Source organism: Orycteropus afer, unplaced genomic scaffold (genome assembly GCF_000298275.1).
Source record: "Orycteropus afer afer isolate SDZICR_OR568_19922 unplaced genomic scaffold, OryAfe1.0 scaffold00227, whole genome shotgun sequence".
NCBI classification, from domain to species: Eukaryota; Metazoa; Chordata; class Mammalia; order Tubulidentata; family Orycteropodidae; genus Orycteropus; species Orycteropus afer.
Genome location: NW_006921814.1, coordinates 2159888 through 2176896, shown reverse-complemented (window position 1 = coordinate 2176896; position 17009 = coordinate 2159888). Strand labels below are relative to the sequence as shown.

General features: G+C 36.7%; 1 protein-coding gene across 1 annotated transcript in view; it reads right to left on the bottom strand.

Annotated features, from left to right (window-relative positions):
* Positions 1 to 17009, bottom strand: part of MAPK10 (mitogen-activated protein kinase 10) — a 230968-nt gene that overhangs the window by 47135 nt on the left and 166824 nt on the right. Inside the window, exons 8-9 of the mRNA XM_007948822.2 lie at positions 14550 to 14732; positions 6750 to 6874 (exon numbers count right to left, since the gene is read on the bottom strand). Coding sequence (XP_007947013.1) covers positions 6750 to 6874; positions 14550 to 14732 — 308 coding nt within the window. The remainder of the gene's footprint in view (positions 1 to 6749; positions 6875 to 14549; positions 14733 to 17009) is intronic.

Sequence of the window (17009 nt, the reverse complement as noted above, 5' to 3'; positions counted from 1 at the left end):
TATTCAAATTTGTACCAAAAAAAAAAAGTCCTGGAAAATTAAATGTTCCAGATTATGCTTATTGAAATATTTCGTAGGTCTTTCGGATTGCCTGAGAGTTGCTTTTAAATTTTATATAGTAAACTTCATATGCAAACTGGCTTCCTTCTCAAGTATACTAAAGGCTAACAAAAATAATATCTATTGATTGTTTTTGGCATATTTCTGTATCCTATAAGGAAAATTAGGAAATAAAAATAGTAGCTTTGAATTTCATATTAGTTAGTTATTCCAAAACTGTCTTGAGGACATGGCCTAACCTTTCAATATTACTGACCAAAGAGAAATGTCAATTACAAAGACTTTAATCCCCTTTCCTCCCAATAGGAAAGATACAGACTGGACAGAGCTGTTTTCATTTATAACAACACACCATTTCTCAGACTCACTAGGTTAATAAAGAGATTATAAAATATTTGAAGCGAGTATATGCATATTTTATCCAGTGCTTTATCTCCAAACTATGGACAACTACTAATGAACTGTTGGAACATTAAAGTGAATCAAATTCATAATTCATACTCATTGTGGTTCATAGTTTTCCTTATCATTCCTAAATACACATACATCTGGGTCTAGAATGTATTAAATACATTTATAATTGAATATACTCATAAGCCTATTTACCATACTGTTTTAAGGACTTATTATGACTCAAGAAATTTCAGCAGAAGGCAACTAACTAAGCATAGGTAATGAAGGTAGAGACATCCAAACAACTCACTCACTAATTGATTTAATAATAAAGTTGGCACATGATATTCATAACCAAATAATGTTAGCTCTTACTAAGAAAATATACTTGATGATTATAAGTGTTGATTAAGTATGAGAATAATTCTCTACCATTTCTCTCAACCACTTAAATTTTGGTAGAAGGGCCCAGATATTTAATGCATTTACAGATGAATCTTTATTAATTCTTTCCATTACTTAGTGTAACACACTCACAATTTCTTTGTCATTCAATGCTAATCTGTTTATTTCAGTTATCAAAATCTGATCAGGGAATTGTTTTATATTCAGAAATAGTTTCAAAAAAATTTATGTCTAGAGATAGATGATAATAATTTGTTAAATATAAATCAAAATAGTTGGTGCATATCTGCTTGAAGATAAGCAGATTCTCATTACAATTTATTGCTATTACCTATTAATTAAATATATAAAGCTACCAGTTCAATGAAAACAGGGACTTTGTTTTTGTTTTTTATTTTCTAAAATTTATTGCTGAATCTCTATCACTCAAGTCAGTGTGGCGCACACAGCTTGAGCATAATAAATATTTCTAGAATAAATGAATAAATATGAAACTGTTAACAAGTAATAAAAGCCTATGCGAGCAGGCCTGTAGGAGCTAGATAAAAATATAAAAGGATAAGAAGACATGGAATGACAAAGAAGGAAGATGTAAAATAGCAGAAGGGAGAAGAAAAAATAATAGAAATCTATTCGAATGTAATTTATTCACTTGTCAGGGAAGAATAGAATTAAAGCAACCTGAAAGAAAACAGGTTGCTGAATCCTTTCACTCTCATAGGCACACTGTCTAACACTAGCTGAACAAGCTTATAGGCTCCTCATTCAAGCCCACGGCAAAAGTGACATCAGCATACACAAGGTAGGAAGTGTGCACATTTAACTGAAAACTCAATAGGAAAGACTCTTATGCCACAATTATCAGGTTTATATAGTGCTTGGGGTTTTATGACAAGAAATTACAAGATCCTTATACAAAGTAAGCAGTAATTAGTGGTAATGTTTACTTCACTTCTACCCAGTGAGACCCCTATGCACCTCTTCCAACCTCCAAAGACTTCTCTATAGGTAAGCATGCCCAAGTCCCTGGTTATTTCATTTTTTACTGAATCAGGAATTCCAGAGTTGTGACTAAGGAAAGCATGAATAAATGGAGTGTTAGCTCTGTGCCTGTTTGCCTGAAGCTGCAGTCCTGGTCCTTCCTTTGTGTGTTCTGTTCATCAGGAAGCTACTGACTCCTGCAGGCACAGTTGTTTGTCAGCTAGCTCAGGGCTGCACTGAACCAAGATAGAGGCTACCAGGAAATAGAGGTGGAAGGTGGAAAAGCCAGGCCATTTCCCCCCATCCATCTCTCCAAAAGCAGCTATACCTTCTCTGTGCCCGTGGCTCCGTCTCTCACTGGGCAGGCCATCAATTACCAATCTGGGCTCCAGGAAACCATCTTCTTGCCCGAGGGCTGCTCATGGTTTCCTACTGTTGCTTTTATCCAGATTGGTCCAAGAACATCTGCTCTTGACTTCTGCACTACAATCTGAAAACATTCTTAGTTTGAGCACTATTTAAATGCTCCTTGAGTCCTGTTTGCTCAAATTTCTGACCTTGACCACGTATCTTTCCTGACTGCCCAGCTGGTTTAAACTACCTGCCCAGCCTTATTTGTCTACCTGTCTGTGTCAGCTCTCATCCTGGGTAGCTCAGACCAAGCAAATACCTGAATCTATTCTCAGTCTTTCCTGATCCCAATGCTTAGCCTCAATCTATTCTTCTCATCATGATTTTAGGTCCTGTGAACATTTGCTACTCACGGTTGTGGGGTTGATATTTGAATTATTAATATTTGCTGAACTGTAGCACAAAACAACTCTACAATGATCTCCAAGCTTTCATGTCAGATTCACCTTCAACACATTTGCAGACATAATCAGCATTCAAGTTTACATTTTTATGTCACAAGAATTGGAAAATAATGCATCTTTCCTGTATAGTTCATCACCATTTTGATGCACTCTTATTAGTAATAACTGGTAGGATACAATAGCAGATAAGAAGATGGTGAAAATAATAACTATACAGTCATTCAGTTCAAAGGGCATGAAATTCTGTGATGGCTTTGCAATAAAATATCTTAAAACATATAGACAGGCTAGCTTGTTCCTATGGATTCTTTCTCTGTAGGCAACAACAAAATAGTCCTTAAAGTAATGAAATAATACTCATCTTATGAGTCGGGGCCGACTTGATGGCAAACAACAACAACAACAACAACAATCACATATGTAAGACTTTATTAGTTACTTTACGTTATAAACTAACAATAAATGTCTAACACTGCAGACTGTTCTGGGCTAACACTGTCTAAGTGTTTATTTTAATTGAACTGCAGCACTAATGCATGTAAGTGTTACTGCTTCTCAGGTTATACTCTCAATGGGAATCTGAGGATCAGGTTGTGTAACTCAGAATCTGTATAAGTAGATTAAATGCCCACCCATCCCCATCTCAATTCCCAAATTAATCATGATTTAAGTAAGAAATAAAGCCAGCTCAGCACTGGCCCTGCTTTGCTAATCATCCTTCACCCAAATTGGTTGTATTCATCACAACTTTTCCTTAGTCAAAAAAGGACACCAAAAATAGGAGCAAAACATTTCCAACCTCTCTGCTTAGTCCACATTAAAGCTGTAGCTCCATGGTCCAAGCCTCTGTTCTCACATTCTCTCCATTAACAATGACTCAGCTGCCAGATTAGAAGTCCTGGGTTACCAGTCACCCCTCCTCTATGTTCTCAGGTACCTGGGGCTTGGCCACTGGAGAACAGACTTCTCAGATGCCAGCTGTCTGACCGTCCCAGCCTGCCCCTCCACTGACAAACCAGTTGTGTTGTTGTTGTTATGTGCCGTCGAGTCGGACCCAACTCATAGCGACCCCTCCTTGAGTTTCCGAGGCAGTATCGCTACGGAAGTAGATTGTCCCATCTTCCTTCCAAGGAGTGGCTGGTGGGTTTGAATCGCCAGCCTTCTGGGTAGCAGTCAAGTGCCTTAGTCACTATGCTACCAGGCCTAAATAAAGTAGTGCCACCAGTGGCTTCAGCTGTTCCAGACATGGTATTGGTGGTACAGAAAATACAACAGGCCAAAGGAGACTGATACTCAGTGATTGATCTTGCAAATGCCTTTTTCTCTATACCAATCTCGGAAAAGAGTCAGTCACAGTTTCCTGACAAACCAGAGTAGTGTTTAAAACCACTGAGAAGCCACCTCTACAGTATATCTTGGCCTCTCTGAGACTGACCTTTCAACACAATGACATGTCTGACTCATCACCACTGGCCATGAAACCTGGCCCAGCACCAGTTCTACCTTAGAAAATGGTTCTAATGTCAGGTCCTGATCCTTCCTTTTTGTTAAGAATTGAGTAAATAAAGAAGTATCTTTACTGCCCCTGTTAGTTTTAAATTTGCTTTCTTCTGATGTTGCCTTTCAGTTTTGATGTCTTTGGCTTGGTAAATGAGCATATCTCTGTCTCTCATTGTCTCTCTATCTCTGTCTCTCTCCCGTCATCCCTCCCTCCTATTCCTGTGATTATTTGATACTTCTATTTATTTGGTTTTCAGAGACACACAAGAGTTTAGTTTGCAAGAAAATACTGTCAGCCCTGACAGGAGACATATCACTCTATTATAACTTTAAAAGTCATTAAGCTTTACAGACTCATACACAATAACAAAAACACTGATTCTAAAGGTGTTCCAGGAAGCATAGCTGACTCCTTCTTCAAGCACATTCAGGACCTGTCTTTTTCTAGTTGAGAGCTCTGTAATATAGTTATAGAGCAATTTGCGCTAGGATCGGATTCCAACTGATCTAGACTTAAAACAGCTTCACCTTTGTACAATCAATGATCCCAGTCTAGATGACAAATACTCTCTCATTCTTCTGTGCAGTAACTGGTCACTTTTCCTAGACCTTCATCAGATCCTTCCTCTTTAAAGTCACATTTCCTGTCTTGTTATCCATGGCTGAGCATGACAATATTGAAATGGTTGAAAGAGCTCTAGCCATTTTATTAACCTGAATTGTATCTTTTTATCTTTCAAAAGTACTTTTCATGCAAAGTTAACATACATTATTAAAACTCATTGCCTTTCTTCATTAATATGTTGCTATAGATTCTAAGCAACTGTCTCTTTTATAGGCAACATAATTACAAATGAATTACAACTGTAGACTTTATGACTCCAATTAAACTCTAGACCACAATCCATTAAAAACAAATTACACACATTAAATTAGACATAAGGAAAAATAAATATGCAATATAATTTAAATGATCCAAATAAATGAGAAGCAACAATTTCAAATAATTTGTCTAAAATTTTTTATCAACATAATCTAAGATATTTTCTTAGATTCATCAGGGCAAAGATTCTTATACTTAATTTTCATATGCATATGCATCATACTTTCTCTTGCTTATTATATTAGAATATATGCTATGCTAAGTTAATTTACCAATGACATCTTTGAGAATTGCCCTAGAGCTAGAAACTGGAAGCGATTCTATATTTCAAATGTATGCACATATTAGTTTTAAGAACATCAACATGAAAATGAGAAAAGTTTAATTTTAAGGATTTTATTTTCATAAGAATCAAATCAAGTGACTAAAAATTAATTTGAAGCAAATGAAAATTTCAACATTATTGAAAACCTGCTTAACAGAGCAGATATTAAGAAAATGTCATCAAGGACAGTTACATCTCAATTCCAACACTTGGGAGACTCTTTTATCACTAAAGTGTTCTTTTCTGATATTTTCAAATGTTTAAGATTGGGCTGTATTACGAAGATTTGTTGAATATTCCTATAAAGTTCAATTTAACCAGTGATTCCTCACTACCATCTTTCAGCTCTAACTTCTCCAGCGTAGTATGAAGGAATAAGAAATTGTACAAACTTGAACCTACCATCTCTGACATGGGCAAAAAATACAATTTAGCAAAAGGAAAGAAAGCTGAAACAAAGCATCCCTGAGCAGGAATATATTGGGGGCACTGACGAGTCCAAGAAGAGCAAAACAGCAAACAAACAAAAAAGTATTTCAGATATTAGGTTAAGATCAAATTCTGACGATTTTTAAAGGGGTTATGTGAAAGAAAATAACCTAGCAAGTCATTCTAGTAATCTGAGATTTTCATGTTTATAGGAGAAAGCAATATTGCTGACACCGACATTTAAAAGAGGCACCAAGAGAAAATTCCCATCAGAAGGCCTAGAGAACACGTGTGAATGGTAACACCATCAGTTTACCCTACTCAACCCTAGCTGAGAAAAAGAAAGGCAAAGATTTAAGAAAGTGATTGGAGAGAAAATAGTAAATGTTTGAAAAAATAATTTTTAAAAAATGAAAAACAAAAGACATATGCTTATGGAAAGATTCTTAAATTATAACTGAATTTAAAACTTGGAGATACATCTTTCTGTGTTAGTCAATTTAGAAGCAGCCTGAAATAATGCCTTTATTAGAATACCCACTCTTTTCTCCATTTCATGTAAGGTTTCACAAAGTCAACAGTGACCTACTAAAAGCTGTATTATAGATGGCATCTTTCTTATCAAATAAAGAGAGGAAAAACAAGTTGTCCTCTCTTGTGTCTGTGCAGTTAAATTTGCATTAGAAGCTGATGGTTAAACATAAAGAAAGTGTATTTAACAAGAACAAATTAAAGTGTTTCATAAACATCTAAGATTGTTGGGCTAAAATCACACCCTCTCATAGAAATGCCTGAAAAAGAAATGCACTTAAAATATAGGGAGAAGGAAATAACTTTTTAGATGGCCAAGTAATAACTTTGATCTTTTGGGTTCTAGTTCTCTTTCAGTTTTCACCACTGGGCACCCAGGTGTTATGAATTGTTTACGGAAGGAAAGTAAAATAGGCCTTTGCCTTACCGCCTCCACTTCAGCAGGGTCATACCAGACATTGATGTATGGATGCTGTAAGGCGTCATCCACTGATATCCTTTTTGCTGGATCAATCACTAGCATCTTTGACAACAAGTCCCTGGCTTGGCTGGCTGAAACAATGAATGAGAAAAAGTATTAGTAAAATTTTTATTTGGGCAAGGATGCTGTTGGAGGGAGAAAAAAACAAAAGGAACATAGAATCAAAGAGCACTTCCTTTCCAAATATAAGGTGAAATTCTTAACGTGTTGGAAACCAAAAAACCAAACAAAACTCACCACCATCAAGTTGATTCCAACTTATAGAGACCCCCACAGGGCTTCCAAGGCTGTAAATCAGACTCCTTCACCTTTCTTCCCTGGAGCGGCTGGTGGTTTCAAATGACTGACCTTTAGTCAGGAGTCACATACCTTAAAGCAAATCCATTTCATATGTGTGTGTGTGTGTGTGTGTGTGTGTTTGTCTTTAAGCCTAAACATGGCTTCATTTAGGACTCTTTAAGCTTTAAAATGCCGTGAGTCCATAAAGTTTATCAAACTAGGGTTTGGATATGCAACGTAATCTGCATGAATATAAGGTAAAGAGCAGGACAAATGCAAATAGTTGACAAATACAGAGATGGGTGTTTAGAAGTTAGTCAACTTCTATGTTCTGTATTTTCATTCATACAGTGATATTATCAGAAATTGAAAATTCAAATTGACCACAGAGATCATATAGTCCAAATTCCTTCTATACATAAAAAAAATTAAATCTGAAGATTGGATGTGACAGAAATAATATGGTTCAACCACTGAATTTCATTTTAACATCTCTGAAATCATTAGGAATTTTTCAACCAATGAAATGATAGATTTGATGAAATAAGTTATCTAGTGACTAAAGCCAGTTAGTGCTATCCCAGTCACTACTGAAAAACTCTACAATATGTACATTGCTATCATAATTCATTTTATTGTTGTGGGCCGTAATTATAATCTTATTGTGATAATCAATGAGTGAATTTATTTCAAACAATAATTAAAGTCACTCATTGAATTTAAGCTCTAAAAAAGCTATACAGTTTTATATAAAATATGGTTTTAACTATGAAATAAGAAATATCTTAAACCAATATTATTACCCTTAGTCTTAATACGGATTAATTGCAGAAAATTTGGAAATTACATAAAATATAAAATCAGGAAAAACCTACCAATCCCAACATCTAGAGGCAATCACTCTTAATAACAGTATATTTTCCTGTAGTCTTGTTGATGCATTTTTACGTAATTTTGATCATACTACAGTTGAAATGTAGCAATTTACCTTTTCATGTGTTCTATAAGTATTTTCTTGTATTGTTACATTTCAATAAATATCGTTTTTAAAGTTCTAATTACAAAAAAATCACTTGTTAAATTATACTGAAAGGCTTTTTATTTCTATAATGATTTTTCTCAGAAACTGAATTCTAGAAATTTTAGTTTTCATACTTTCAAATAGAAACTCTGAGGCTTAAGATTAATACAAATACAGAAATACCTATAAATTAATTTTCTTTATTGAATCTTTCTCATTGTCAGGCTCGATCCCTGGCCTCACCCTACGCGCGGGAAGGATCTCCGGGAGGGGGTGATTGGCAGTTGGGCTGCAGGAGCGAATGATGGTTGGCGACTTAGTTGGCGGAGGATTAACAAACTTGGATCACAAAGCATCAATCACACAAGCATACATGCACTTTACTAAAAGCATGGACATTCCCAAGGAGGATAGGAACGGGTCTTTCACGCGGAATGGAAAAGACTTAAAAGCAAATGGTTCCTCCAGAAAGGTGGAAGCTGGTCTTTCCCCCAGTGGGAAAAGACGTAAAGCTGTTCAACTTCTGTAGGTTTTGTACTTCCTGAGAGGAGCGTGAAGGGATGTGAGGGGGGTGTTCTTAAGGCGGTGTCAGTCTCTTGAGTGACAGGTTGATTGACAGGCTGATTGACAGGTCCCTGAGAGCACTTCTGCGCTTGCCTAGTATGAAAAGACCGGAGCCGTAAAAAGAAGGCGGTGTTAATCGTTTTATGATGATACTATAATCGCTACGAGTCTGGTCCGACTCGACTGCACATAACAACAACAACATAATGATATGGAACTAGGCCTGGGTCAGCGCCGGAGGCTTTAGCGCATGCTCCAAGTTAGGGACTTCCCTAACCCTCAAGCTTCCTGGGCCGGTGGATATTCTGCTTAATTTGGATTGGCTAGGCCACGGAGGCGGAGCTCTGGTAGCATAGTGCCTAAGGCACTTGACTGCTAACCAGAAGGCTGGCGGTTCAAACCCACCAGCCACTCCTGGGAAGGAAGATGGGGCAATCTACTTCCGTAGTCATACTGCCTCGGAAACCCAAGGAGGGGTCGCTCTGAGTCAGGTACGACTGGAGGGCACATATCAACAACAGGCCATGCAGGCGTTTGGCAGGTTTTTGCAGGTGTTAGTTTACTAACATCTTAGATATTCCGCCTCTTTCCCCTTTCTTCTCCCTTCGACCCTGTCCTCTGGCTGCCCCCACATTCTACCTTCCTAACATTTCTCGAGTAATAGTCCAACAGGACTCCATTCAGTTGCTTCAAAAATCTCTGATTTGTAACTGATTTTATACCTAGAATCAGGCACCCCACTCACACTCATAGGATCCATCCTTGTTTCTGCTCTTAGAAAGAGTGGGGGCAGTGGACTTGTCTTCATCAATAGGAGCATGAACTATATCTATACAAAAAGAATGATATAATCAATTGTTGTTGTTGTTGTTATGTGCCATGAAGTTGAATCGGACGCATAGTGACCCCTCCTTGGGTTTCCGAGGCAGTATCACTACGGAAGTAGATTGCCTCATTTTCCTTCCCAGGAGTGGCTGGTGGGTTTGAACCACCAGTCTTCTGGTTAGCAGTCAAATGCCTTTAGGCACTACCCTACCAGAGCTCCTGATATAATCAATAGTAAGAAATAATGATTGATATTAATTTCTCGAAAGAAAATGGAGAAGAGAAAAAGTTTTCAATGATTTATCTTTCATTCTTCTATTTCCAGGCAAATCTGTAATGCTTTTTGCTAATTACAGTAGTATAAACTTTGAATATTTGTATTATGATTCTCTATAATTTGCCAATTTTATGTTTAAAATTGTTGTGGTTGTTATGTGCGGTGAAGTCGGACCCGACTCATAGCGACCCCTCCTTGGGTTTCTGAGGCAGTGTCATTACGGAAGTAGATTGCCCCATTTTCCTTCCCAGGAGTGGCTGGTGGGTTTGAACTGCCAGCCTTCTGGTTAGCAGTCAAGTGCCTTAGGCACTACGCTACCAGAGCTCGCTATGTTTAAACTTAAATAATCACAAATATGTATATTAACTTACCATTTACAAGAACAATATAATTGTAGATATTCAAAATGAATCAGAAAGACAAAAAAAAAAAATACACTCAAGAAACTTTGAGTTATAAAGCATGGCATCTTTATAACTTTTCTGTAAGTGTTGTCATTATCACCAAATTGTTTAGTCAAGGCTTTGTTGACACTGTATTGTTACATTCCCAGTTGCATCGCTGGGGGGGGGGCAGGGAGCGCAAACAGCATCATGTGACATTGTCAGAAGAGGTGACACCAAAATGTCTGTAAAATTTCTATGTACGTTTCAGCAGAAATTTATTGTTTTTTATAAAAATATCTCTGTAGTTATAACAATAAAAATATTTTTGTAAGCTCAGCTTACATATGTCAACATACTCATAAGACTAAAACTCTATACGAATTACTTTTTGGAATCTTCCATGTGCTCTAATCAGAGTTGTCATTAATATTCAATTACAATGATGCTTCTAATTACATGGTTTCATGTTCTGTTGTTTTCATTGCTGCCAGTGTTTTTATAGTTGCTGATTTTGTCAATTTTTCTGGTATTTTAAGTCCAATATGGTGGTAAATAATATTTGAGAACCTGTATCAATAACTTTTTTGAGAATGAATTAGTAATAAAAAGAAAAGGAAAAGAAATAAAAAAAAAAGCTTCCATTGAGTTACTAATAATATTGTAGCTAATAAAGTTGTAATTCAGTATAGAAAGATTTTACAAAACTATGGTTGTTGTTGTTGTTAGGTGCCATTGAGTTGGCTCTGACTCATGGCAGCCATTTGTACAACAGAATGAAATGCTGCCTGATTCTGTGCCATTTTCACCGTTGTTGCCATGCTCAAGCCTATCATTGCAGCCACTGTGTGCTTTGAGTGCCTAACAGTCTGAGAGCATTATCTTCCAGCAACATATCAGACAACATTTCACTACTGTTGTTGTTGTTGTTAGGTGCCGTTGAGTCATTTCCGACTCATAGCGACCCCATGCACAGCAGAACAAAACACCGCCCAATCCTGCGCCAGCTCCGTGATCCCTGCTATACTTGAGCCCATCATCGCAGCCACCGTGTCAATCCATCTCGTTGAAGGCCTCCCCCTCTTTCGTCGACGCTCCACCCTACCAAGCATGACATCCTTCTCCAGGGAATGGTCCCTTCTTACAACATGACCAAAATAGGGGAGACGAAGTCTGGCCATTCTCACTTCCAAGGAGCATTTCGGGTGCACTTCCTCTAGGACAGATCTGTTAGTTCTTTTAGCAGTCCATGGTACTTTCAGCTTTCTTCACCAGCACCACAGCTCAAAAGCATCAACTCTTCTTCGGTCTTCCTTATTCATTGTCCAGCTCTCACATGCATACCAGGTGATTGGAAATATCATGGCTTGTGTCAGGAGCACCTTAGTCCTCAAGGAGACATCCTTGCTCCTCAGCACTTGAAACAGTTCCTTCACTGTTGACTTTCCCAATGCTACATGTCTAATGTCCTAACTGCTGCTTCCATTGGCATTGATTGTAGAACCAAGCAATGTGAATTCTTTGACAACCTCAATCTTCTCTCCATTTATTGTGATGCTGCTCATTGGACCAGTTGTGAGGATTTTTGTTTTCTTTATATTGAGACGTAATCCATACTACAGACTGTATTCTTCAACCTTTATCAGTAAGTGCCTCAAGTATCAGTAAGTGCCTCAAGTCATCCTCACTTTGAGCAAGCAAAGTTGTATCGTCTGCTTATCTCAGGTTGTTAATGATTCTTCCTCCAATCCTGATGCCACGTTTTTCTTCATATAGTCCAGCTTCTTGGATTATTTGCTCAGCATATAGACTGAATAAGTATGGGGAAAGGATACAACCCTGACGCACTCCCTTCCTGATTTTAAACCATGCAGTGTCCCCTTGTTCCGTTCGAACGACAGCCTCCTGGTCAAGGTACAGGTTCCTCATGAATACAATCAAGTGTTCGGGAATTCCCATTCTTCTCCATGTTATCCATAATTTGTCATGTCATTTCACTACTACCCATAGCATTTTCAGTGGCTGATCCCCTCCCCCCCCAAAGTGGACTTGGCCGTGTCCTTCCTTCCTAGTCTTAGTCTGGAAGCTCTGTTGAAACCTGTCCACTAAGGGTGGCCCTGTTGGTATTTAAAATCCAGTAGAATAGCTTCCAGTATCACAGTAACATGCAAGCCACCACAGTGTGACAAACTGACAAGTGGTGGATTTTGTTCTTAGTATCCACATAATCTAAGAAGTGTTACATTTAAGCAATTTACAACTATATACATCACATATTATTCTATGATTGAAATTGATAATAAATATTGCTAAGGATTCTGTAGGGTCTTGTATGGGAGGAGGTCCTGGGGGATGGGTGATACCATGAATTACCACACTGGGTAACATCAACCCTAGTGATGCACTGCACACTACCAGTGTTTTCAGGAGAAGGGATTACTTTTTGCCTGCTATATCAATTAGCATCATGAAGACAAATCCTATCAGATCCCTGCTTGGAATATAGCTCTTCTTCAATCTGTGTATAGTGTTGATCCCAAAAGCAGTAGAGTTAGCAATAATTCAGTTTATTGCCATTCAGAGATCTCGTAGAGGCAGCTGAAGGAAGAAATTCAATCATGCAATAAAAATGGCAAGAACAATGCTACACATTTAAACCCCACTAGATGGGGTAGTGGGTAAGGCATTTGGTTGCTAACCAGAAAGTCAATGGCTCAAACCCACCAGCTCTTCTGCTGCAGGAAGATGAGGCAATCTACTTCTGTAAAGATTTTCAGCTTTAGAAACCCAGTGTGGTTCAATATTAGTCAAGATGGACTCGGTGGCAGTGGGTTTGGGATCTTTTTGGGTTGATGAAAGTTTGAAGTAGATTAAAAGGCCCTGGAAAATATTAGTACTGTATTTAGTTTTTCTGTCTCATTTAAATCTATATTAGCTCCTATACTTACTCCTTACTTACTGACTACTTTTGTTATCTGACATTTCACATTTACAATAGTAAAAAAATCTACTATTAACGATATACATTTCAGTTATTAAAGCAAGGTGTGAGGCAAGAGTAATATGGGCTGTGATGGTTAAAGTTACATGTCTACTTGGCTGGGCCATGATTCCTAGTGGTTTGGCAGTTATGTAATGATGATCCTCCATTTTGTGATCTGATGTGGTCATCCTCCATTTTCATATAATGCTGATCCTTCATAACACCCTGGTCTTTGGAACCTAACCATGTTGGTAAGTAAGGAGTGGGTATATTTAAGTTAAGTCTATAGGTTAAGCCTGTTTCTATTTAGTTGCCAACTGAACATTTGCAGTGAAATTTCAAAAGCATGTATTCTAACCTTTTTTTTTTTGATACTGTGTAAAAACAATTTAAATAAATTATGTATTTATTTTATTAATATAAATAATGTTAGTATAATATGAGTTATTATATATATATATATATATATATATATATATATATATATATATGGCAGATACTGAACATTCATTATAACTCAGGCATTGTTCTAAGTACTTGATCAATCATTAAGTTGATTAATCCTTCCAACAACACTATAAGGTAGGCACTCTCTCTTTATTTGTTATAGAAAGCACAGAAAGATTAGATAATTTGTCCAGGGTCATACAGATTTTAAGGAATAGAGGCAGAATTTGAACCTAGGCAGGGGGAAAAATCATATTTGTATCAAAGTTAGATTCTCAGGAAAGACTTAAATAATAATAAAATTAGAGACTTATTACATTATACTTTATGCATTGTCAAATATATTCTTTGTTTCCAATTCTATGACAGAGGCATTATTATCCTAGCTTTGTGGATTTAGAAAACCCTCAAATTTGCTACCCAAATTCATTACTGTAAGTATAGTAATAGAAAGAATTTCTTGTTAATGTAAGTATTTATATTAAATATAAAATGTGTGAATTAAATCTCATTTGCCATTAAAAAGATGGTGGTTAAGCACTTGATAAAATATAATAAAAAGAAATACAAATAAAAGAAAATGCAGACATTTGAATCTCCTACATTTTACAATTTAAAACTTGTGAGGAAAATATTTTTCAGATAATAAAAAGAATTGAAGCAATGATGTCTATTTATAACACATTATTCTTTTAGAATTAGATTTCAAAATAAATTTAAGATTCTAAAACCAAACCAGTTACTGTTAAGTGGATTCCAATTTATGGCGACACTATGTATTGCAGTTAAACTAATGAAACAGCCCAGACAATTCTACAGCCCGTCACCAATCCCCTTTTAAGGAAGACCTTTAAGAAATACATTTCCTTAACTAGAGGCAGCTTGAGTTAAAGAGTGGTCCCTATATTGTTTGCTTGTTGAGCCCATCACTCACACAGTGGTTTCAAATTGTCCCTGACAGGCATACCTTTGAGTTTATTGTGCTCCGAGTCGGCTGGAAAGAGGGAATCTGGAAAGAGCTTGGGGAAGGTGAGTCCTGCATACTTGGGCCGATTTTCCACATAGTTTCTCACTGTAGGCTGCAATTTCTTCATGAATTCTGGGCATGGCGTTCCTAGTTGTTCAATTACCTTATTCCACTGGTCAATATCTGATAATTAAATAGTTAAGGAAAAAAAAAGAAGTGCAGGCCACTGGCTCTTGCCTTTCACTAACCAGGTGGCTAAATCTTTCTCAGGAACCAGAACAATCATCAATACAACTGGCATTTATTTTAATAAGCAACAAAGGATAAATAAAGAAACAGAATGGTCAGCAAAAGGATCTTCTTGAGACTTTAAATTCACTTTTGGAAAATAAGGAGTTTGGGGAACTAGTATTATTTAAAAAAATAGGTTATCACGTAGTAATCTTTGGGTTCTAAAGATGAAAAGCATTCAATAAGGCAAGAAACATTTCAAACATTGAGATAAACTGCTATGTGATTTAGAAGAGAAAAAATATAATGATGATAGACACATAATCATGATATTGTTATCATTAAGTTACCTCAATCATTTATTTTTAAAACATGACAAGTACACAAATATTTTAAATATGATTCCTTTACATTTTACTTAAATTACCTTTAAGATTTTTTCTTCCTTTTTCTATCAAATAGATAATAAGTTTTCTAATTCATATGCTTACACACTCACCAAAGACTTTACATTTTTATATTTATCAAACTGAGAAGTCACCGTTTCATCTCTATTATTCTTCTGACAGTGTCTCGTATCTCTAATTACTGTTCTCAGTAAGAGATGGTGAACTTAAAGATGTTCAATTTTTAAAGCAACAGATTTCCATGCAAGTACAAATGTTTCAGAAAGTACATTAAACATGAGAAACTCTGCAGAAATAATATTACCTTTCTATGAAAATTAATACTTTCAAAAATTGGAGCTAGCTCTTTAGACAGCCATACCCACTGATTGAGAGTATCCTTTTTATTATTAACCTTTGTTAAATTAGAGCCTTGAGAATGATAAACACCACTCATGAAATCTCTGAAGAACCAGCTATAAAAAGTTAATTTAAAAGAAATTGCCTGCCCATGTGTCAAGCAAAGATGAAGGTTAGCATATTCTTCTTAAATCTGGTACTATGGAGAATGATCCCTTTTCCATTTTTTTTTCTTCTGCAACTATTTCCTTTAGTTTAAAGAGGAGTAATTCATTGACTAATGTAACTTGTGACAGTTCAGAGACTTTACCATAATATTACTTAATTGATGTTTGTGAAGTCTCTAACTCCAGCTCTTTAAGAGTTAGATTGCAAAAGACAGACAGTCCTGACAAAAACAAAATAAGCTATATTCAACAGAAATAAAATAAACATAAAACACAAATGAAAAGAGACTGCACAAAGCTAAAATCAAGTTAATTTTCAAATTCTCTACTAATCTATTACTCTGGCTGAATGCAACTTAAATTAGTATAAATTCTCTCAGTTATTGATATGAAAAAAGATACATGATGATGCAATGTCGGGTAGTGAAGTGAGGATGGAGAACTGAAGATTAGTCTTTTACAGAGCAATGCCAATCATTTAAAAGGAACATATTTCAATAAAATTTTATCTAGGTTACTATGTACATGAGAATATACTGGTAAGTTAGAATCATTAGAAATAAACTAAAAATTTATAAGATTAGATTTGAAAGTTAGGCAAAAACTCATGTTAGTAGTGTATTTATAGCTAAGCTATAAACTTTTTAGACATGTTTAAATATAAAACATTGGTGAATTCTGGTGGTGTAGTGCCTAAGGCATTTGACTGCTAACCAGAAGGCTGGCGGTTCAAACCCAGCAGCCACTCCTCAGAAGCAAGATTGGGAGATATGCTTCTGTATTGATACTGCCTTGGAAACCCAAGAAAGGGTCGCTATAAGTCAGATCCGACTCCACAGCAGTGGTTGCATTTTGCCTTATGAAGCTGCAGTGAATTGCTTGATGTGGCCCTTCTAGCCATTATCCTCCATTCTGTGATGTTTTGTAAATTCCATTATCCATGCCTGTTTGGGGTGCTGTGGTAGTTAAGGTCAGGTATCAACTTGGCTGGGCAGCTGATAGTCATTCCCTATAATGACTGGCAATCAACTCTGTGATGGGATTTAGGTTAATTCTGTTGGGGCAACACAGGTGGAATGTATCTTGAGTCCTGCCTTGCTGGAGGGTATAATTCAAATCACCACCCTTAGCTTCCCAGAGGGTATAATCTCCTGGGAAGATTCGCTCTCCTCTTGCTCCAGCTTTGTGTCTTGGATCATCCTCATCTCACCCCTGGATTTGGGACAGCAGCCGTCATCTGATCTGCTGATCGAGGTTCGTCAGACCCCAAGAGTTGGGAGGATCCGCCAGACCTACTCACGGACCTGGGACTCGCC